At 42.3% G+C, this 24,972-nt stretch overlaps 1 protein-coding gene across 9 annotated transcripts in view; it reads right to left on the bottom strand.

The window, feature by feature from the left end:
• Positions 1–3,816: 3,816 nt before the first annotated feature.
• amacr (alpha-methylacyl-CoA racemase) overlaps positions 3,817–24,972 on the bottom strand; it is a 73,304-nt gene continuing 52,148 nt past the window's right edge. For 8 of the 9 annotated variants that reach the window (XM_067984151.1, XM_067984194.1, XM_067984187.1 and 5 more), the window contains 4 exons: positions 24,750–24,893; positions 22,560–22,720; positions 21,853–22,039; positions 3,817–4,285 (listed from right to left, as the gene is read on the bottom strand). In XM_067984151.1, the coding sequence (XP_067840252.1) occupies positions 3,876–4,285; positions 21,853–22,039; positions 22,560–22,720; positions 24,750–24,893 (902 nt within the window). In that variant the 3' untranslated portion in view covers positions 3,817–3,875. The remainder of the gene's footprint in view (positions 4,286–21,852; positions 22,040–22,559; positions 22,721–24,749; positions 24,894–24,972) is intronic. The other variant, XM_067984220.1, reaches the window with a different exon arrangement.

The raw sequence follows: 24,972 nt of genomic DNA on the forward strand, positions 1-24,972 counted from the left end.
CTCTCTTTTTGTAGCTCTTACTATCTGTTTTGTGACCCTTTGTTGATCTTTGAATCTTTCCCATTCACCAGGATCTGTGCCATTTTTTGCCTTTTTGTATGCCCTTTCCTTATGTCTTATACTGTCCCTTACCTCTTTAGTTGTCCATGGCTGGTTTTTTTTGTCAAGTAGAGTTCTTGCCCCTCAGGGGTATAAACCGGTTCTGTATCTCGTTAAATGTTTCTTTAAACATTTCCCACTGATTATCAGTCGTTTTACCCATTAACAGATTTGCCCAGTTTACTGTCGACCATCTCTGTCTCATCCCATTGAAGTCGGCCTTACCCAAGTCTAGAATCTGAGTAGCTGATTCACTTTTTTCCCTTTCAAACACTACATTGAACTTGATCATGTTATGATCGCTATTGGATAGATGTTCACGCAGTTAAGCTGTTAACTAAATCTGGTTCATTACTCATTACTAAATCGAGTATGGCTTGCCGGACACACTCAAGAAATTCACTATCTTTCTGACAGTTGCTAGTCTGCTTTTCCCAATCTATGTGAAGGTTAAAGTCCCCCATTAAGACCACTATGCCTTTGTTACACGCTTGTCTAATCTCTGCATTTATACAATCGAGCACTTCAGAGCTGCTGCCAGGGGTCCTATACACAACTCCCACTATAGTCTTAGATCCTGCTGCTCTACGCTTTTCCCTTTCACTTGTTCTTGAACAACTGTTTGTACTATTTGTATTGTAAATTTCCCCTGGGTCTTCCCCTCTCTTGCTGCTCTCAACTTTACTCCCTTCTGCCTCCCCGCTAAGGTTCCCATCCCCCTGCCACTCTAGTTTAAACCTTCCCCAACAGCACTAGCAAACACCCCCACGAGGACATCGGTCCCGGTCCTGCTCGGGTGTAACCCGTCCCACTTGTACAGGTCCCACCTTCCCCAGAACCGGTCCCAATGTCCCAGGAATCTAAATCCCTCCCTCCTACACCATCCCTGCAGCCACGCATTCATCCTGTCTATTCTCCTGTTCCTGTACTCACTAGCACGTGGCACTACCTTTGGGGTCCTGCTTTTTAATTTATCTCCTAACTCCTTGAATTCACCTTGCAGGACCTCATCCCTTTTTTTTAACCAATGTTGTTGGTACCGATATGGACCACGACTACTGGCTGTTCACCCTCCCCCTCCAGAATGCCCTGCAGCCGTTCCGTGACATCCTTGACCCTAGCACCAGGGAGGCAACATACCATCCTGGAGTCACGTTTACGGCCGCAGAAACGTCTATTTGTTCCCCTTAAAATTGAATCCCCTATCACAATAGCCCTGCCAGTCTTCATCCTCCCCTCCTGTGTAGCAGAGCCACCCGTGGTGCCACGAACTTGGCTTTTGCTGCTTTCCCCTGATAAGCCATCTCCCCCAACAGTATCTGAAGCAGAATATCTGTTTGAGAGGGAGATGGCCCCAGGGGACTCCTGCTCTACCTGCCTAGACCTTTTACTCTGCCTGGCGGTCACCCATTTCCTTTCTGCCTGCGTAATCTTTACCTGCGGTGTGACCACCTCACTGAACGTGCTATCCACGATAGTCTCAGCATCGCGGATGCTCCACAGTGAATCCACCCGCAGCTCCAGCTCAGAAATGCGGTTTGCCAGTAGCTGCAGCTGGACACACTTCCTGCACACATGGTCACCAGGGACACTGGTAGTGTCCATGACTTCCCACATAGTGCAGGAGAAGCATATCACGGGTGCGAGCTCTGCTGCCATGACTTGCCTTGGATTTTCACTGCGTTCACCTCTCAGACTCTCCTCCCGCTCTCGGTCTCTCCTTTTATAATGTGCTCACCTCTTGGACTCTCCTGTCTTACCTGCGACGTCGCACAGTAGTTTTCTCTTGTTGCAGATCTGCTGCTGCTTTTTTCCCCACTCTCACTGTCTATGAAGACAGACTTAACAAGTTAGAGCTATTTTCACTAGAACTGAGAAGGGTAATCTGATAGAGGCTTTCAAAACACTTATCAAATCTCTATTTTCTTCAGCCATGTGCTTCTTCCAGGTCAGCAATTTTTCTCCCCACCTCCCTGTTTTTTTCTTGTACAGCTCTTGTCATAATTCCACAGATAATAAAGCAGTCCTTCCCCACATGCAGCAAGACCTGGACAACATCCAGGCTTTAGCTGATGAGTGCCAAGTAACATTCATGACAGGCAATGGCAATCTCCAACAAGAGTTTAACTTGACATTCAATGGCATTACCATCGCTGAGAATCCCACCACTATTCTGGAGGTGGGGGGGATGTGACCATTGGCCAGCCACATAAATGCGTTGGTTACTAGAGCAGGATAAACAGCTGGGTATTCTGCGGAAGTAGCGCACTTCCTGACTCCGCAAAACCTCTCCGTCACCAACAAGACACAAGTCAGGAGTATGCTTACCCAGGTGGGTGCAGCTGCAACAGCACTCAAGAAGCTCGGCATCATCCAGGACAAAGCAGTCCACTTGATCAGCACCTCACCCACTAACCTAAACATTCACCCCCCTTCACAATGGCCTACCATTGCTACAATGTGTACTATCTACAGAATGCAATGCAGCAACTGGCCAAGGCTTCTTCGACAGCACCTATAAGTCACACAGGATCCTGACTTGGACATATACTGCCCTTCCTTCGTCGTTGCTGGGCCAAAATTGTGGAATTCCCTACTTAGACTGCGGCGGTTCAAGGCGGCCAATCACCAGCTTCTCAGTATAACTAAGAATGGGCAACAAATTTCGGACTTGCCTGCAACGCCCATATCCCGAGAGTGAATTTTCAAAAACTTCGGACAGATGAAGAGTGAACGAGCAGGGCAGTGGGATTGATTTTGGATTGCTTTAGCAAGAAGCAGCACAGACACAATACGATCGAGGGTGGGGAAAAGCGGCGACGATTGGGGGAGGTGTGGAGCTGAGACAGTCACCCGGAGATGGTAGTGGAGACGATCGGTGGGGGGGAGGAGCGGAGACTATCGGGGGGGGGGGGGGGGGAGGAGGAGAAGAGACTATCAGGGGTGGGGGGGGGGGGGGGGAGGAGGAGCGGAGACTATCGGGGGGAGAGCAGCGGAGACGATTGTGGGGAGGGGAGCGAAGATGATCCAGGGAGGGGACAATGATTCGGGGAGGGGGAGCGGCAACGATCGATGGGAAGGGGCAGTGCAGACGATCGGGGGGGTTGGGGTGCAGCGACGATCGGGACGAGCGGAAGCGGGAATGATCGGGTGGTGGGAAAATGAGCTTTTGCTCCTCCCAGCTCCACATTCAGGTAAGTTTATTTAAAAATCATACCATGCTGGTTGCGGCATAATATAGACCTGATTCTCCTGAATGCAGCTGGCTGCCTCAGGGCAAATCAATCTTGCAGTGGGGGCCTCAAACAGACATTATGCCCCTAATTTGCAAAGGGCCAAAGGCCTGTTTCAGGTGTGGGCATTGTACCCTTTTTGGCTTTTACCAATATGGCAGGCAGCGCTTTTCTGGCTCATAAATGCGCTTCCTATCCACCATATTGGAGGCTGTTTAGTGCCTGAAAAACAGTGGCTAAAGGGCTGAATCTCTAGGCCAACATCGGCACAAAAATTTCTATGAATACCTTGATCATTTAATTCCATCTTTCCCAATGTGGTACTTTTTGACAGCATGTGATTGGGTTCATTTGGTTTGTGTAGATGCATTTGGTTCAACTGTTTATTAACCCTCTAGAGAACTAATTTTTAATTGCTTACTGTTCAGTATGCATAATATAAAATAAATTTGGTGGAGAAAAATTAAAACAGTGGCAAATCATGTTGTTGTACAAAGGCACTAAATTTTATTGCCATATAATGAAGTTATATATATAAATTTGTTATAAACAAGCTTTTAATCTATTACATTCAATAACCCCAGCAGACAGCAGCTTATTTATCTGCTCGTTGGTGAAACCATATTCAATCAACACACGTTGTGTGTGTTCTCCGATTTCCGGGTCTCTTTCCAGACTCATAGTGGCTGGGGTCCGCGACAAGAGAGGAGCTGGCCGAGGACAGACTTGTCCTTCCACATTAGTAATAAAAGATCCTCTTTCTTGGTTGTGTGGATGATTGACAGCTTCCTGCAATGACAAAACAGGAGTGACGCAAGCATCAGTCCTATCAAAGATCTCGGTCCACTTTTCTTGGGTCTTCGTAGCAAATGCTTCTGTAAAGATTCTTTTCAACTCTGGCCAGTCAGATTGGCTCATCTGAGGGGGGAGTTTGGTAGAATCCAAGCCGAGACCTACAATCAAATACAGAGAAAAACAGGATCAATTGCACAAGAAACCATCATCAAATCTAGGTTAGAAAATAAACAATCCTAACACTTAATTCAGAGCGAACTGACTTTGAAGGGTTCTTTTTAAAAAGAACAGTGATTGACTTGGTATTCACTGGGAGAACTCCCTGCTCTTCTTTGAATAATGCCATGGAATCTGAGCAGGCATTTAGGGGCCTCAGTTTAATTTCCAAAAGCCTTGGCTGACACTTCAGTGCGGTACTGAGGGAGTGCTGCATTGTTGAGACTCCCTCAGTAATGTACTGAAGTGTCAGCTAAGATAATGTGCTGAAGTCCATAGTGAGGATTGAATCCACAACATTCTGACTCAGAAGCTAGAGCACTACCTACTAAGCCAACATGAGAAGGATGTTCCTTGCTGGACAAGCAGTGGGAAGCTCGGTGCTTTGTGCTGATAAGTAGCAGATATACACACTTGTGGTCTCTAAGCCTTGGCTCTTACCTATCTGTACCTAAGATTTGTCTGGGCTTAAGTAAATAAGATGAGTCCCTACAGGAAGAAACTACACAATCCATGTCATGCAGATTGAAACTCTACTTATGTGGATTTCTTAGTAATTTGGTTTGGAGATTCTTAAACGTGGTGACAGATTTCCCATATGACAATATGCTGACCAAAAAATAAATCTATACACGAGTGGTTCTCAGCTTAGAAATCTTAGATTTGGGCCCCGATTTTCATCGGAGTTTTTAGAGAATTCCCTTCCTAAATCTCTCAGCCCTTTCCACTTATCTTTCATCCTTTCAGACCCTCCTTAAAACCTATCTATTTAACTAAGCTTTTAGTCACCCTTCCTAATACCTTGTTCTTTGACACGGTGTCAATTTTTGTCTAATTATATTCCTGTAAAGTGCCTTGGGATGTATTCCTGCGTTAAAGATGCTAAATAAATGCAAGATGTTTTTATTAACCTTCACCCCAAGAAATGAATCAACTTAATAAAAAAAGACATTTTGCAGAGATGACTACAACCTACAGGCAGATCTTGCAACCTTGCTGTAATCAGGAAGATAACCATCTTCATGAATCAGAGATAAAAAAGTACTGCGTTTAACACATTAACATTAAAAATTTCTAATTAATCCAATATTAACATTTGGAAGGGGTTTGGTTCAGAAGACCATAAAGTCTATTCCCTAAAAAAGGACTGATTATACAAATAAAAGCTTTAAAACCTGAGTTTAGGATTTCTAGCCCCCAAAATCTGCAGGGGTTTTGCTGGAGTCTTGACGTAATTCCTACAGAATCTCAGAAAATAACAGGAACCTGGGTGCTCCAGGTCTCTGCTATTTCCAGGATTTTCCAACCAATCTTGTAAGGAGAAGAATCTCCATTTTCCCCATACAAGGCAAATAACACCGACGGCGCAGCCCCAGAGGCAGGTCATTGACTCCCTATGTCAGAGTTCCTGTTTCTGCAGCTCAGTTGGGACCCAGCATTGGATTGGAGGCCAGCACTCCAAGTGAGATCAGGCATACCAGCCTCCAGATTAGCAGTAACAGGCTTCCCCAGGAAGGTCCAGGTCAGGAAAGCAGCCTAGACCCTGCACAGAAAGGCCAGAAGTCTTTCTTTAAAAAATCTGTGCTGTAAAGTCCATGTAATTCTATGCGCCCCCCCCCTCCCTCCAAAGCAAGGCGTCGGAGTCTCCAGCTGCATGGGTCAGGTGGGCACCAGACGCCTGTCAGCCTATTCAAGGTAGATGCCCTCCTGCTGACGCCACCAACGAAAGCAGGGTCAGCTCTGGAGGGCACCAATGAGTGCTATCCGGGCCTATTCCAAAAATAAAGGTTACCTGGGAAGGAAGACTGTTTTGGTGTTGTGGCTGATCGTGTTTCTCTGTTAATTTGTATTATTCAGCACCTCTGACATTGGAATGGAGTGGGTAGGTAAACAAAGCATCAAAGGGCTGCACTTCAACTACAGTGGAGTTTCATACAGTTCATGAGACACTGATTGGCTACCCCGGGCCTAGAGGAAGAATTAGCATTTTGTGTCAATCTAATGCTATTTTATTTTCATTGTTAATTGAAGATTTGGCTTCACACTGGCTTTAATATAACTACAACCTAATAGTTCAACATGGGTTAAATCTAATGCTATTTTATTTTGATGACATCCTCACTGAAAGATTAATGACTGTGTTACAAACACTGCAAATCTAAGTGATAATTAACAGTTACTACTGGAAATTAACTGTCAATGATGTATGATAAAGTATTTGCGCTTTTTTTACTGGATAAGAACAGAGAATGGCGCTTCATGCTTTAATTTGACTCTCAGTGCCTTATTTTAGCATAAAATATGTGACAGGTTATTCTTCTACCTGGATAAAAGAAAATGTTATAGTAGGAGTTAAAGAATGCGAGTGGTACTGCTTTTAATAATTTAGATTCACTTCAATGCACATTAATACTTATTCATCTGATTGTAATATGTATACTAACATTTTACCTAAATTAATGTAAAGAACACAAGCATTTGATATCTTAAAGACTCTCTTCTAGTTACATTTTCATAGATGCATTTAAGGGGAAGCCAGATAAGTACTTGAGGGAGAAAGGAATAGAAGGATTTGTTGATAGAGTCAAAGTAGGGTGGGAGGAGCCTCATGTGGAGCATAAACACCAGCATAAACCAGTTGCGCCAAATGGCCAGTTTCTGTGCTGTAAAGTCTATGTCATTCTAGATCATTTAAATCTTGAGCCATTTTAATTGATGTGAAGCCAGCTTCACACTGACAGAAACTGTGTGGTGTAATTTGGGTGTTGTGACCAGACTGCAGTTTAGGTAAGGGGGCAAGATCCTTTCCAGTAGTCCTGCACTACTTTGGCTGCACACTGACTTCAATATAACTGCAACCTAATAGTCCAACATGGGTTAGATTTGTCATGACAAATTCAAACCTGGAATTACTGTTTAACAGTGGGAGACTTCTCTTATCAGTTATTCCAACTAAGTATTGAGACCTCTCCTGCTAATAAAGTCACACACATTCCATTTCTACAAAGTACACAGGAGTCTTTGAGAACAAGGCCATTTCTCCAAGAACAGATGTCAGCTGCGAGATCATGTGGTTATCTGCTGAGATGGCGGTCAGCCAAGCACATAAATACAGGGGTAAATTCATGATAATAATAATACTAACTGCATTAATCACTTTTTCTTCCAAATCAATCTAAAACCAGTGTCGTCAGCTTCCACAGTAAATAACAGAAATTCTGATGACTAAACTGATTCTATAAAATCCAAAATCTATCAATCTTTAAGTAATAGCAAGTTATTGATTTAATTGAATTATTTTCTCAGGATCAAGATCAAAAACAAAATGTTTTTAAAACAAAACATATTTTGATTGATTTGGAAACAATTTTGTACTGATTGCAAAATAATACAGTACTGTAATCTTGAATTTAGCTTACAGTACATCATGTTCATTTTAAGGATGAAATAATAGCCACCCAATGAATCCATGACAAATTCCAATTCAAATTTCAATTCATGTAGCTAGCATTACAGTTTGTTCACACTATTATCCAACAGTAAACTTTTAAAAGGTATGCAAAAGAAATATTAGGAACAGGAAAAGGCTATTATGCCTAAAAATCCAATCCCTTTTTGAATGATCTTGTATCTGCTAGTATTTTAATCCTTTAGAATAGTGAACAATTTGCAAATCTGATTCATACTGCAAACTTCACCTCAAAGCCTCTTTTCCAAAATGAACAAGCTCCATTTCCTTAATCTCTCCTCATAATTTAGATTTCTGATACCCAGAATTATCCTGGTTACTCACCTCTGTACTACATCAAGGTGAATAATGAATGGGGAGGGGTGGATAGAAACTGTTCCTAACCCATACACTGGCACACCTTCCTGATTATACCATGAATACTAAATAAATGTTCAATTCAGTAAATACTGGGTGTAGACAATATAGTGGTGGATGCTTTTTGCAATATAGAATTATAGAATGGTTACAGCACAGGAGGTGGCTATTCGCCCCGTTGAGTCCATGCCAGCTCTCTGCAAGAGCAATCCAGCTAGTCCCACTCCACCGCCCTTTCCCCGTAGCCCTGCAACTTTTTTCCCTTCAAGTACTTATCCAATTCCCTTTTGAAAGCCATGATTGAATCTGCCCCCACCATCCCCTCAGGCAGTGGATTCCAGATCATAACCATTCGCTATGTAAAAAAGATTCTCAGGTAGCCTTTGGTTCTTTTGCCAATCACCTTACATCTAAGCCCTCTGGTTCTTGACCCTTCCGCCAATGGGAACAGTTTCTCTCTATCTAGACTTTTCATGATTTTGAATACCGATATCAAATCTCCTCTCAACTTTCTCTGCTCTAAGGAGAGCAACCCCAGCTTCTCCAGTCTATCCACGTAACTGAAGTCCTTCATCTCTGGAACCATTCAAGTAAACCTCTTCTGCACCCTCTCTACGGCCTTCACATCCTTCCTAAAGTGTGGTGCCCAATATTAAAGCATATTTCCACAAATGGACACTTAGCTCAGATGTGGATTTGTTAGCCATGTCTTCTGATGAAATTCTCCGTTGGATACTACTCAATAACAGGGTACTAGAGCAGCCCTAAACGGTCTTGGCTATCTTTTCTCAGAAAATCAAATTCTTATACGCTTTCTCCTTTTCCACATTTGCAGGATAGATGGAGCTCTGCCCATCATATTTGGGCTCAGAAATCACTGCTGTTCCAACTTTCTCACCCAGTATAGGATCACCAGTCAGGTTTCTTGCCAGGGCAATAATATCAGGGATATATTTACAACCATATATTGTTCTCGCCCAAGGAAGCCTCAATTTGATTTCATTGCTGTTGAAAGGACAGGCTTTAGGATTACTCCTATTAAGATGTGTTATGTCTTAAAAGTTTAAAATGACAAAAGATTTTTAGCTTCATAGTGATAATTGCTGCAGTTTATGTTTCTAAAATTCCCTTTTAATTTCATATCTAAACAAAATAACTTCAGAACATCGCTGCACCTTCCATTGCCTTAGCATGGGATTTAAATAAGTTCATCCACTCTCAATGTGAATCATTGAAATTAAGTAGATAAAATTTCGAATATGAATTTTAACAGCTTTAGTTTTACCATGAAGAACAAGTTTGACTTTGATTGGGGATCAATTGCATCTCACGTGGTGAATCTACAAAGCTGTCATAGAATCATAGAATGGTTTACAGCATGGAAGGAGGCCATTCGGCCCATCGAGTCTGTGCCGGTTCTCCGCAAGTGCAATCCAGCTAGTCCCGCTCCCCCGCCCTTTCCCCATAGCCCTGCAAATTTTTTCCCTTCAAGTACTTATCCAATTCCCTTTTGAAAGCCACAATTGAATCTGCCTCCACCACCCCTCAGGCAGTGCATTCCAGATCATAACCACTCGCTGTGTAAAAAAGATTTTCCACATATCGGGCCATATCCTAATTTTTTTCTCAAAATTATGCAAAATTCTATTTGTCACAAGGTATTTCCATACGCACCTTCTCCGAAAACCCATCAGGCACAGGATAGGTAAATTGTTTGAACGCATTTTTTTACTGTGACTGACAAGCAGGGAGCAGCCTTCTGGTAAAGACTAATGCTTATTTCACTCAAATGATAGCGACTTCCTAAGATGGCGTGCACAGCATTTATAAGGCTGTTGACTGGAATAATAGTCATTTTAAAATTAAATTTCCTGCAGAGACTAGAGAAGCAGGGGTTGTTCTCCTTAGAGCAGGGAAGGTTAAGGGAAGATTTAATATAGGTTTTCAAAATCAAGAAGGGTTTTGATAAGAGTAAATAAGGAGAAACTTTTGGACTCTAAGGGAATCAAGGGATCGGGTGGCAAAGTGGAGTTGAGGTCGAAGATCAGCCAATACCTTAATGAATGGCTGAGCAGGCTCGAGGGGCTGTATGGCCTACTCTTGCACCTATTTCTTATGTTTCTTAAACCATTTCCAATGGCAGAAGGGTAGGACACAGATTTAAGGTAACTGGCAAAAAAAAGAGGTGCGTTGTCATGACCTGGAATGCACAGCCTGAAAGGGTGGTGGAAGCAGATTCAATAATAACTTTCAAAAGCTATTGGGATAGCTCTTTCAAAAAGCCGGTACAGGCAGGATGGGCCAAATGGCCTTCCTCTGTGCTGTATCATTCTATGCACGTTGTCGTCCCATAAGTCACACAACTCCAAAAGAAGCAGGAAATTTGATTTTAACATGCACTGACTATTTCATGTATTGCTACTGCCAACATAATTCAGGAGCAAGGGAGTGGGAATCACAAAGACAGCAAGAGACTGGGAACCAGCAGGTGGGAAGAAGAAAGCCAGAAGGCTGAGCAGGAGTCAGAGAACTTTGAGTGCAATGAGAGCTTCTGCAACTGTAATTGAAATTTGAATCCGATGCTGTTTGATCGTAGAGCTCCTGCTTTGCTCTGCTGTTGTTTGAAAAGACTTTCTGTAATCACCAGGCATTGTTCTGTGATTTATAAATGCGAGAGGTTCGAGGATCTCTTGACATTCACCTGAGGAAGGAGGAAGCCTCCGAAAGCTTGTGAATTTTAAAATAAAATTGTTGGACTATAACTTGGTGTTGTAAAATTGTTTACAATTGTCAACCCCAGTCCACCACCGGCATCTCCACATCGTTGTTTGAAGGGTTTAAGGCAGGAAAGCGAGAGGGTCGGGGGGATGACTTATATGTAGCTTATCATAAGAGATAAGTATATACAGTACTTGGGTTATTTATTAGAATGCAAAGGAGAACCCTCTTTGATGAATCAGATAGACTGCAGTAAGCTAGCTCAGTTTTTGCATCAGTTCTGAATTAACAAACTTGGATGGGCCCATATTTGGTTTCATCCCAGTAGAAATGTGCTTCATATGTAATAGTTATTTTAGCACCTCTTCTATTATAGAAAAGATGAAACGAGTGGTTAATAAATTATCTAAAATTGTTTTAGTAGATGTACTTCTGTGCTGTAGGAAGGTGCATTCAACCTCTTAGGACTGTACTTCATTATTTCATACTGGCACAGATTCAATATGAACTACTTCTTATGGTCATAAGTTGCATGCATCTCTAATTACCTGGGACATCCTAGATTCATAGATTGAGAAATTTGCTCATCTTGATACAATCCTTGAATTCTTTGAAGTTACAGAAAGGGTAGATAAGGGTAATGCGGTAGATATAATATATTTTCATTTTCAAAAGGCCTTTGGTAAGGTACAGTATAGTAGACTCATGACTAAGGTCAGAGTATATGGAGTCAGGGACAAGTGGCAGAATGGATAGCAAGCTGATTACAAAACAGAAAAGAGAGTAGGGGTTATAGAATCATAGAAGTTACAACATGGAAACAGGCCCTTCGGCCCAACATGTCCATGTCGCCCAGTTTATACCACTAAGCTAGTCCCAATTGCCTGCACTTGGCCCATATCCCTCGATACCCATCTTACCCATGTAACTGTCCAAATGCTTTTTAAAAGACAAAATTGTACCCGCCTCTACTACTGCCTCTGGCAGCTCGTTCCAGACACTCACCACCCTTTGAGTGAAAAAATTGCCCCTCTGGACCCTTTTGTATCTCTCCCCTCTCACCTTAAAAGGTGGGAAGTGGTGTTCCACAAGGATCTGTGCTGGGACCACTGTTGTTCACCATTTACATAAACGATTTGGACTCTGGAATCGGAAGTACAATTTCAAAATTTGCGGACATCATCAAATTGGGGAGTATAGTTAATACTGAGGAAGACAGACAAAATATAGGAAGACATTAATAAACTTGCAGAATGGGCATGTAATTGGCAAATGAATTTTAATATAAGTGTGAGGTGTTGCATTTTGGTAGGAATAATAAGGAGGGCACATACTACTTGTATAATAAGGGCCTAAGTGGGGTTGAGGAGCAGAGGAATCTGGGGGTACAAATACACAAATCACTAAAAGTAGTGACACCAGCTAATAAGGCCATAAAAAAAACAAACCAAGCACTGGGGTTCATTTCTGGAGGGATAGAATTGAAAATCAGAGAAATTATGTTAAATTTGTACAGAACCTTAGTTAGACCACACTTAGATTACTGTGAACAGTTCCGGTCTCCATTTTATTAAAAGGCTATAGAGACACTGGAGAAGGTGCATAAAAGATCTACTAGGATGATACCAGAACTGAGAGGTTATACCTATCAGGAAAGATTGAGCAGGTTGGGGCTCTTTTCTCTAGAAAAGAGAAGACTGAGGAGTGATTTGAGAGGGGTCTTTAAGATAATGAACGGGTTTGATAGGATAGATGTAGAGAAGATGTTTCCACATGCGGGCGAGACCAGAACTAGGGGCCATAAATATAAGACAGTAACTAATAAATCCAATAGGGAATTCAGGAGAAATTTCTTTACCCAGAGAGTGGTAAGAATGTGGGACTCGCTATCACAAGGAGTAGTTGAGGCAAATAGCATAGATACATATAAAGGGAAGCTAGATAAGCACATGAGGGAAAAAAAGGAATAAAAGGATATGCTGATAGGATTAGATCAAGTAGGGAGTGAGGAGGCTTGTGTGGAGCATAAACACTGGCATGGACCTGTTGGGCCGAATGGCTTGTTTCTCGGTACATTCTATGTTTTTAGCCCAAGTAGCAACTTGTTCCTTAAAATCTGCACAAGAATTATCACGTGCAGAGCAGTACAAAAAATATGATGCCGATGAATGGCAGAAGGCAGCTTCAAACCCGTGGCTGTCACTATGGACAGCTTGCAGTGTTCCGGCACTAGGGCTCAAAAAAGTTGGCCATTCAGACTTATGAAAGAGTGAAAACAGTGCCAGTAGTATGTGAACTGGAGGCTGGTGTCACTATTTGTAGACAATTAGTGTGGCAGCTTCTGGGAATTAGCCCAGAAAGAAGAAAAAATTGAAAGAAAAAAAAAGAAACACTGAACAATTCTTGGGAAATGAACATAGGAACAGGAGTAGGCCATTTAGCCCCTCGAGCCTGTTCTGCCATTCAATGAGATCATGGTGGATCTGTGACCTAACTCCATATCGCCGCCTTAGCCCCATATCCCTTAATACCTTTGGTTAACAAAAAAATCTATCAACCTCAGATTTAAAACAATAATTGTGCTAGCATCAACTGCCGTTTGCGGAAGAGAATTCCAAACTTCTACCCTCTTTGCATGTAGAAGTGTTTCCTAGCTTCACTCCTGAAAGTCCTGGCTCTCATTTTTAGGCTACGTCCCCTAGTGCTAGACTCCCCAACCAGCGGTAACAGTTTCTCTCTATCTACCCTATCAGTTCCCCTTGATATCTTGAAAACTTTGATCAAATCACCCCTTATTCTTCTGAATTCCAGGGAACACAACCCTAGTCCTAGGACATTGAGGACTGAGGAGAAATTTCTCCACTCAGAGGATGGTGAACCTATGGAATTCTCTACCACAGAAGGCTGAATATATTTAAGGAGCTGAATATATTTAAGGAGCTAGATAGATAGCTAGACACAAAAGGCATCAAGGGGTAATGGGGAGAGAGCGGGAATATGGTATTGAGATAGAGGATCAGCTATGATCATATTGAATGGCGGAGCAGGCTCGAAGGGCCGAATGGCCAACTCCTGCTTCTATTTTCCATGTTTCTAGTTTGTGTAATCTCTTCTTGTAATTTAACCCTTGGAGTCCAGGTATCATTCTAGTAAATCTACACTGTATTCCCTCTAAGGCCAATATATCCAGAACTGAACACAGTACTCCAGGTCTGATCTAACCAGAGTTTTGTATAGCTGTAGCGTAACTTCTACCCCCTGTATTCTAGTCCTCTAGATATAAAAGCCAGGATTCCATTAGCCTTCTTGATTTTCTGTACCCGTTCATGATATTTTAATGATCTATGTCCATGGACCCCTAAGTCTCTTTGGACCTCCACTTTTTTGAGCTTTTCACCATTTAGAAAGTACTCTGATCTATCCTTTTTAGGTCCAAAGTGGATGACCTCACACTCGCCTACATTGAAAGCCATTTGCCACAGTTTTGCCCATTCACTTAATCTATTAATATCTCTGTAATTTTATGATTCCATCTACACTGCTTACAATGCTGCCTATCTTTGTTTCATCGGCAAGCTTGGATATGTGGGGGGAACCTTGCTGGAAATCTGGTGGGAAAGGGGAAGGGGAGGGTGCGGCAGAGGCAGCTCAATGGATGGTCTCAATCTTAGTGCCAAAGAAGTCCATGAGCTCCTCGCCCTTGTTGGAGGCGAGGGTGGAGGGGGCAGATGAGAGGGCTTTACGGAGATGGATGGTAATGAAGAAAAGAAGCCGGGGTTTACCTTTGCATTCTAGGATGATCCTGGAACATTAAGAAGCTTTGCTAGAGGAGAGCAGGGCCCGACAGTGCTTGATGTGGTCCAGCCAAATCTGGCGATGGATGGCTAAACCAGTTGTGTGCCAGATATGTACAAATCTTCAACCCTTCTTCCAGGGGTGGATACAGAAGGAAGTGGGGTTGGAAAGAGCTGGAGGAAGTGAGTGATGAGGGGGGCAAGAAAGTGATTGTCTGTGATTGAGACGATGAGAGTAAAGAGGCCACATAAGATAGCAAGGTTAAGTGGATGGCCATGAAAATGGATAAGAAAGTTTATACAGTGACACAGGTTCAAGGAGGACAGTAGGGCAGTGAAATCAGAGCAGAAAGGGCAAGGTGAGCTGAGATGGAGATTGAAATCATTGAGGATACGGAGTTACTCAGTACAGACACTGAATGAGGACAGGAGTGAAGATATCTTGGTGAGAAACTCAAGGTGGGGCTTGGGGGCGGCAGTAGAGAACGAGGAATTTAAAGGAGAGGCGAGAGGGGTTGAACAAGATGAGGTGATCATAAGAGGAGGTTCCAGAGGAGTAAGGGAGATTTGATGATAATGGCCACACTGCCACCATGGTGGTTTGGGCAGGGCAGCTGATGGAAAATATAGCCAGGCAGAGAGGATTCAGCAATGGGCAAGGTGTCACCACCCATGAGACAAGTTTCTGTCAAAGTGATGATTGCAATGATCATCAAAGAGGTTGTGGATGGCAAGGGCCTTGTTGGCGAGTGAATGTACATTCTGGAGGAAAATTCAGAGAGAGGCAGTGATTGTTGAACTGCTGGCAAAGTCTAAGGGGTCAGCAGTGTGGGCTGGGAAGGTGGTTGGCAAAATTAGCCCCCAGCAGGCATGCTGGGCAGGAAGGTCAGTAAGAGGAAGATGGGGCAGTTGGGAATGCTGCTCATTTTAGGGAACAACCGGTGCCTCGATGAACAGCTTGGAGAATGTCAAGAGATGCTCAGAGGATAGCTGTGGGCTTTTCCAAGTGAGATTCAAGCCTGGGATGGCAGCAGGAGAGGAGGGGGGCAGAAGAACAGTGAAGGGATGGGGTAGGGATTTAGTGTGCAGGGGCGAAGTACCCGAGAGAAGATAAAGGAAAGGTGGTATGACTTTTAGTGTGGGGAGGTATGATTTTATGTATGGTGGTTGGAATTTGTAGCTTGGGTGAACTTTGAATTTCAGTAATATGTGGCCCACTCAAAGGCTCTGCCAACAGGATCCGGCTACCTACTCCAAAAGGTTGGACATACGTAATATATAGTACTACCAGCGCAGATTTAGCTCCCATGATTCTAGTGCAACAGTGCACCTTAACCCCAATATCTGAAAAGCAAACTCCACCACAACAGTTTCAATCTTTCCACTTCTCACACCAGCCCTTCAAGTAGCTTCTGAATGAGACTGCCAATTTAGTGCTGAATTATGCCAAATTTTTGCTATGGGCTAAAGCCCACAGGAAACTGCTCAAATCTTTTGGACCTTTACAACCAATAGAGGAGAGACTTTCATTTCATTAGTGTCAGCAGGACTTGAATCTAGAAGCCAAAAAGATAATGTACTAACACATTGTATTACCCAGGCCTCCCCTTTTATTAATGGAGGGAGATGTCCGAAATCACAAATAGTAGTTGACAGAGGACCAGACACTAATATCCTTCGGACCATCAGTGCTTCCAAGTGCACCAAATAATTTCCCTGACTCCAACAAATAACTCAATCTCTTATGTATACAAGTTATACAGATTTTGTTAACATTCTGGGAAGAGGTATCTAGCAGGAAAATTGCTCAATCTCTGCATTTCAGCAACCAAATTCAAAATTAGGACTTAAAGAAACTATAAAGTAGAAATACTATGCAAGTACAATGGTTTTAACTGAAGAAAATTGTTGGAATAAATGCTCTTGGCATCTTCCTGCAATTTGTAAAAATTACTTTTTTTCTTAAAACAAAGTACGTTGCTGTAATGCTGTAGCAAATGCATCATATCGTAACTTATTTCTTGGTGTCGCGATTCCAAAATGGGAACCATGGCAATGTTCGGAAGAAAGCAGTTCAGTAACAACACTGGTCTTTCAAAGATGATCAATTGAAATCAGGGCCTAAGTTGGATAACTTGGTAATGGGATAAATAATCTCAATATTAATTCCTGAAGGTGCTCAAAGGGAACACTATGTATGTGGAACCTTTAAAACATTTTGGTATACATTAAATGAATTACTGAACTTTTAAGAGGTGAAGGTAGCCCACAGGATTACCACAGCCATCTCCTGTAAGAATCAGATAATTGTAAAGCTTCTACATCATCTACACATTCTTGGACTCTACATGTAGTGGGAGAGAAAAGGTAGCTTTAGCGATAGAATTCAGAAAACTTATATTAATGCAAACTGCTCAACTGAATTCTGAACTGAAGCGGTCACTGCAATTAAATTGAAAGAGCTTTAAGAAATCTTAAGATGAAACATCATTTACAATGTCTTGATTACTTTGGATCAGAAGTCTGTTCACCTCATTTCAAATCCAAGTGAAATGCAAGTATTTCTCTATGGTCTTAAGAACCCACCCAAAAAACTATATTTACTAATGAACCTCCCGCAAAGCTCTTCTATCCCATGAATAATGTCTTCTGTCTTTGTGTTGCTGCTTTTTTCTGTCTTCTTTCTCTTTTTTTGGCTATGCTTTCTCTCACTCTTCTTTTTCCCCTATCTCTCAATTCTTTCCTTTTGGGTGAGAGATAGTGGCCATGGCGGGAAACAGAGCTGTCGAGGACTGCAGGCCATATTTTCCGTTGGTGCTCGGTCGAGCAAAGAAGGGAGGGGTAGGCAGCCGTAGACCGCATTCTCAGTGTGGATAGCTATCCACTAAGGGCTGCAGGCTAATTGGTTCCAGGTGCCAGGTGAAGGAGGAATCTGGCCAACAGCTGCAGGCTTGCTTTAAGGTGGCAGGTTGCAGGTGCTGGGTGGTAGGTGGTAGGTGAAGGACAGATCCAGCCATGGCTGTAAGTTTGCTTTAGGGTCATGGGTGGGGGGGTAGGAATCTGGCCAGGCATCAAGTTATAGGTGGCTCCAGAAAGCAACAAGGGGGTGCAGCATTTACCTTTTTACCCCATATCTGCACCCAAAGCTCCATACTCTGGCACCTCCTCTAGTACTTCTTCATCCCACAACTGCCTCATTTCCATCATCTCCCTTACTCCTTTATTATCCACTTACCCTTGCTGCAATACGGCCTTGCCTCTGCTTCACATCACATCTGTTTTCCATCCTTCTTGCTTCCCTCCAACCCTTTCCACTACCTCCGTATCCTCCCCTTCCCCTCACCCCCATCTCCTCCCTTGTCCCCTTACTTCCCCTCCTCAGCCTGGCCAGAGAGCACTAAACTGGACAAACATCAAATTTTTATTTCAGAAAGAAATAACGAACTTGCATTTATATAGGGCCTTTCACAACCTCAGGACTTCCCAAAGTGCTTTACAGCCAATTAAGCACTTTTGAAATGTAGTCACTGTTGTAATGCAGGGAAACATGGCAGCTAAATTGCACACATATGCCACAAAGAGCAATGAGGTAAATGACCAGATAATCAGTTTTAGCGTCTGTTTCAGCAAAGTCGGATGAGGGATAAATGTTGGCCAGGACACCAGGGAGAACTCACCAGCTCTTCTTCGAATAATACCGTGGGATCTTTTACGTTTACCTGAGAGGGCAGACAGAACCTTGGTTTAACATTGCATCTGAAAGACGGTACCTTCGACAATGCAGCACTCCATCAGTATTAGATTGAAGCACCAGCCTAGATAATGCGCTTCAGTCTCTGAAGTTGGGTTTGAACACGCGACCTTCTGAATCAGAGGCGAGAGTGCTATCACTGAGCCAAGGCTGATACCTATAAATGGGCCACAATGCTCTAAGCACTTTAAAAATGAACTGTCAGTGACGATGAAGGATGGCGAGGAATAATGATAATGAAAACAGAAGGACAGGAACAGGGGCCTGTAAACGAACCAGATCCGCAGTCCAAACGCTATAGGTAGAAAACAAAGTAACTGAGGCCGTATACCAAGGTGGCAGGGATCAGGCTGAGTGGAGCGGTTGAGAATGGTTGGGGGAGGTCAAAGGTATTGGATGGAACAGATACGAGGCCAATAGTGGCAGGAATAACGTTTAGGGTCCCAGCAGTGGCAGGAAATAGTCAGGGGCGGGTGCCACAAAACAGAAATTAAGAGGTTTGATACAACGTTTACATTCAAATTTCATTTTATTTAAATAATGTGACAAGTGTGACTTGATACAAAAATGTGACAAAGAAAGTGTAACTGGAAATAGAAGTTACACAACATGAAGTGCAGGTCGATGCAAGACTATTCTTACATAACTAGCAAATCAACCGTACATGGTGTGTCAGGATATTCTAAAGTGTATTTTCTCCATCTCATTAAGTATAAAGATCTATAAGATCCGCTCTGAAATGTTTCTTTTTGAAGCTGAAAAGCTGCAGCTTTTCTCGTTGTTGCTCATTGCTCATCCTTCAAACACATCATCTCATCTGCACCATGTCTAGTTTAAGCAGATTTAAGTTTGTCCCACATCCAACTGTTCCTTCGCCAAAGGCAAAACATGCATGACTACTGAGCTCTTCTATCCCATGAATAATGAAATAAGATCGACAGGAACTGCTACTGAGGTACTTATGATTTCTGCACATTTACAGGCAATGGGAAAAAAACATTAACATGTTCCTAACTAAACATTCTTATACTCAGCAACTGAGTGAAATAATTCCCTTCCTGTAAAATGTAATCATACTTTATGGAAACATTTTCTTTCTCTAAACTCTGATCTTCCTGCACTGAACTGTAATGTTCCCTTTCCTGTCAAGTCTAAGTCTCCTTTGGCTGTATCCTATGACTGAGAAGAAATTGTTAGCTACTAAGATTGCCTGCTTGGAGATAAGTTCTCTTTAATTCCTGCTGATGTCACTGAAGGCAGCAAAGTTAGAAGAGGTCACCTGAGGCACATTGGGAGCAAGAGGAAATATGCCAGAGAGCAAGATAGGGTTAAGAGGAGCAAGCGAAACATTAAAGAGGCCAGAGGGACATCAGGCAACAGGAGCAAGAGCAAGAGTAGCGGGGAGCAGGGCGGGAGAGAGCCATTTAAATTTGGGTAAAGGAGGTCAGAGGGAGCTGGTCACCAAGAGTAGAATCATGCCTTTTTCATTCATTCATAAAGAGTGTGGATGGAGAAAACTCAGGGGGAATGGTTACTCGATACCAGGAAGATGGGAGGCATTCAAATTTAAGCAGGTCTAGGTATAGGGGAAATCTGATTGAGGCCAGGGTCTAAAACAGCTTTTCTGGGACCTAAAACAACTGGGCCAGATGCAAGAGAGCTAAGTGAGCGGGGCTGGCAGCTAGGTTGAGGCAAGGAAAATTGAGCATGCCTTGGCTCGAGCACGGAGAGTACTAGAGGCCAGAAAATGAGTGTGCGCATCAGGCCAGAAGCCTCAGAGAGAACAGGGCTTGAGGTAAAGAAATTTAAAACTTGCAGCAAACAGCTAGAATTTAATATTTTTTTTACTTGAGAAAATGTTTCATTTACAAGCAAGGACGCAATAGGCAGATAAACAGAATATTTTCTGGTGGAAGTTTAATAGCTGGGTGGTGGGATGGGGAGGGTCTACAGTGCCACCCAGTGGCAGGAAACCTATTTACAATGTGACAGTTAAGTGCGCACATTGTTAATACAGGAATTCCCAGTAGAAATGTTTACATTATAAATGTTGATGTAATTGCATTACTGAAAATTCACATCACAGGAAGTAAGGGCAATGTGTATAGTAAATGCACAACATATAGAAGACTTTTAAATGATGATGGTAGATTGTAAAAATAAAAAACTTTCAAATTTCAAAACAGAGACTCATTTTCTTCCATAGAACAGAATGATTCTCTACACATTTGAATTGTTATGAAAGCAAAATTAAAATAAGTTGAAAGATCCAATTGACAATAATGAAAGTATCTTGGGCATAAAACAAAAATTGTAAGCTTGTTAGTTCTTCAGAATAATAGCTTTTGTAAAAACAGTCACAATTGAAGAGGGTAAATCACAGATTATCTGTCACCAGCATCAGATCTGCACAATGCTAAGGCAAACCAAACAGAAATACAGGCAATACTGCCCATCCATGAGATTACCGGTGTAACGTCATGTGATAAATGGTAAAAACTGTCACATGTGTGCAGCATGGGGTGCTCTTGAGAGGTTGGGGCTGAAGCATGTTGTTGGGGCAGGACAAAGAGGTCTTTACTGTACTGAACTTGAGCATGGAATGTTTACTGCTAAAACTGGGGGTGGGGGGGTGGAGGGGGCGATTTTAACCTGACCTACCCATCGGGAAACTGACGAGATCGGTGCAACGCTGCTTTTACACCCTATCAATTTTAATCTCCGCTGAAGTCAATGCAGGGTAATATTGGGTGGGGTGTAAAACTGGTGTTCCACCCAATCCAGTGGGTTTCCTGCCCGGCAAGTTAAAATTACCCTCTGGGTGTCTGAAATTGAAAGAGTTTCATTCCCCAGCACTAACATCTCCTTTCTTGATGAGCACAAAGTTTAATAAATTGTACATTTTCTACTGTTTCCCCGTTTCATATTTTTTTCCATTAGAGCAATGCCATCAAAAGAAATATTTCCTTTCTAGGAGAAAGGGATTTTCTTCTCTTCCTCAGTTGTTATAAGTACATTTCTTCCAGTTACTTTTCAAAGCAACTCTCAGGAATTTTCTCAAAGAACAAGAAAATCACCTGCTCAGACAGTCAAAGCTGATACTTGATCTACACTTAAAAAAGTGAGGACCTAGGGAAGTAAAGTACAGGAAATGCAAACAATCCCTTGTTAACAGTCCTTGAGGAAGTATTCCAGCGCACACCGAGTGATTGTGTTTCTCGTTATAAAATAATACATTATTGGTTTTAACCTAGTCATTACAATACAACGTATCCTCTGACCCACCGGCAGCAACACCATGAGAAATCCACTGTTACGCTGGATTAGACTTTTGGAATCAAATGATTAACTTGTGGAGGCGGAGGGCGGCACAAAACAGTTAAAATGCACTACATATGAACTTAAAAATAACACACTTGCCTTTTATCAGCTGGTCATAGAATCGAGGTTCCAATGCACCGACAGCCATGTACTTTCCATCAGAAGTCTTATATGTTTCATAGAATGGCGCTCCAGTGTCCAGTAGGTTTTCACCTCTTTGCCGATTCCAAATACTCAAATTTTGTGATTTCCAAAACCAGGTGCCACAGTAAGCTGATCCTTCGACCTGACAAACACCAGACGGATTTAAACTAATAGAAACGTGGTAATGCAGGAAATTTGAAAATCAGCACAATGAAACCTGCTCATTTTCAGATCCGTGAACACAAGAAGCACCATTGGAATTTTCCTCTAATTTTATACATTTTTAAAAATATCAAATCCTCTGCATCTGTAGTTTAATGTTTGTAATGTGACACCAAACAAGCTTTTGCAAAAATACAAACACATGTGGATTTTGAATAATTATCACAGAATTCAACTCAGAATTTATAAATATCCATTTCTAGGAAATTACAAAGTGCACCTTTATTTTGATAGAGCACAAATAATTTTCCCACAGGAACAATACCGACCTTTTAATTATCTAATCACTTAGTTAAGGCATGCAGAAAAAGGATTGCTGAAGCAATTCCAACTTTAAAAAAAAAATTAAATCAGTTCCATTTAATGCTTAAGAAATTAAGTTTTAAGGTTTCTATAGATAAACATGCAACTGACTACCTACGATAAAAAAATCAGCTCACCATGCTCGCATCGATGATTTGTCCTTTTCCAGATTGCATTCTCTCATACAGAGCAATGATTATACCCATAGCACACATAACCCCACCTCCAGCAAAGTCGGCTACAATATTTAATGGTGCATAGGGATTCTCACCTTTCTTGCCAAATTTTGACAGCAGACCTAAGTTCCAAATAAATGCTGTTAGTAAATTGTTTAACAAAAACACAGCTGTACAAATTTTCCTGCAGAGAAACAGATCTTAATGTTAAACATTTTTTAATTCATTCTCGGGATTATGGGCATTGCAGGCAAAGCAGGCATTTGTTGCCATCCCTAGTTGCCCTTAAGATACTGGTGGGCTTCTTCTTGAACTGCTGCAGTCCATGTGGTGAAGGTACTCCTACAATGCTGTTAGTTAGGTGGTTCCAGGACTTTGACCCAATGACAATACATATCCAAGTCAGGATGGTGTTACCAGCATCTGCTGCCCTTGTAGGTGGTGGAGGTCATGGGTTTGGGAGGTGCTGCCGAAGAAGCCTTGGCAACTTGCTGCAGTACATCCTGTAGATAGTACACACTGCAGCCACGGTGCACCAGTGGTGGATGGGATGCTGATCAGGCAGACTGCTTTCCCTGAATGGTGTTGAGCTTCGCGAGTGTTGTTGTGTATGCACCCATCCGGGCAAGTGGAGAGTATTCCATCACATTCCTGACCTTAAAGGATACAAACCAATATTTCATATGGAGAGGAATAAGAGTGAATTGATGGAGTCAGTTTTATTTAGTGTTGTTGGCTATAGAAGTAGCCAACTGTACATTACCGTCTGTTTCCTTGATAGTAGCCTGCATCAACTCTCCTTCAGACCGTCCTTACCCCATTTATTAAATTAAAGGGGGAGACAATCTTGAGGGAGGGCCATGGAGGGTCAAGCATCGTGGAGATTGATTTTTGTGGGGTCGGCGAAGCATTAGTGCTCCTCCTGACCCCACAAACATCACTTACAAACCTGCATTGTTTTTTTAAAAAAGCTTTTTGCAGTGGTTTGCAGCAATCCCTCTAAGGACTGCGGGTTAGGCCGTTTATCACTGAGTACCAATCGGGAGAGCGTGCACTGCACACACTCCACCCATTGGTACTTGAAGATTATCATCATGGGACTCCAATTTCATGGGCTAATGAGGTCCCTGCTCGATTCCTATGGGCATCTGAACCACCACTTAAATGTCCCACCAAAATGGCAGCGGAAACCGGACAGTAACTGCTATTTTAATCGTGCTACCTCCCTGTTTGTGCCTGGCAGAGGGGGCGAAATCTGGTCCCAATATTTCTTAATCTGCATTATCTGGATAAGCAGAGTTGCATTTTATATTTTTGGTAATCAGAACAATTTGAGAAAAAAAAGCACTTCTGCATGAAGGTGCCTTAGTGCCACTTTAAAATGTTCTATAGCTAGTGTCGCTGCTGTAGGCTGGCAACAAAACAACTAATACTGAAGGGGAAAACAAATTAATGATATCCCTACATAGTGGTCCAATGAACAGGCAAATAGGAGGTAGCCTGAGAATAACTTGCTTACTCCTTCTCAGTCAGGGAGTATTTTACACCATGAGTTACACTGCTCAACCCATGAGCAAACATCAAAAAACTATTTCCAGACTACACTGTATGATATCACTAACTGATGTGTAACTTTCATTTGCTGCATGTCTGCCTCAGTTTTACAACTTGCACATTATTCAGTTGGATCGATTTGTCATATAAATATTATAGTCATAGCAAGAATTTAAAGTTCCAAGGAAAATAATTGCAAAAACAAAAAAAATTAGAAAGGATTCAGTAAAATGCAAACCTAAGCTGATCTATCAGAATAGCATTTTAGTTGAATCTCCCCCTCCTGTCAAAATCTGTTTAACTCCTGTGTAAGTGGTCATTTTACAATAGCCCATTGGACACAGAGTAACATAGTATCATAGTAGATGCAGCACAGGAGGTGGCCATTCGGCCCATCGTGCCTCTGCCGGCTCTTTGGAAAAGCTATTCAATTAGTCCTATTCCCGTCATTTTTTTCCCTTCGAGTATTTATCTAATTCCCTTTTCAAAGTTACTATAGAATCTGCTTCCACTATCCTTTCAGGCATTGCATTCCAGATCATGACAACATTAATTCATTTCTGATGAACATGATGATGATAAAACCATTCCAATTACCTGACACAGCAATGTAGTTTATATCATGCCCGGCATTTCTGGAATATAGTCCACTCTGTCCAAACCCAGTTAGCCTGGCATAGATAAGCTTTGGATTCTGCCCAAGTATATTTTCAGGGCCAAGACCCAGCTTCTCCATGACACCTATGAAGAGACACCAGTTTAGTGCACTTGGATCAGCCAGGAACCATCTAACTCTTTGAAGAGCACAATAACAATGTTG

The sequence above is a fragment of the Heptranchias perlo genome, chromosome 1 (genome assembly GCF_035084215.1).
Source record: "Heptranchias perlo isolate sHepPer1 chromosome 1, sHepPer1.hap1, whole genome shotgun sequence".
In the NCBI taxonomy this organism is placed as follows: Eukaryota; Metazoa; Chordata; class Chondrichthyes; order Hexanchiformes; family Hexanchidae; genus Heptranchias; species Heptranchias perlo.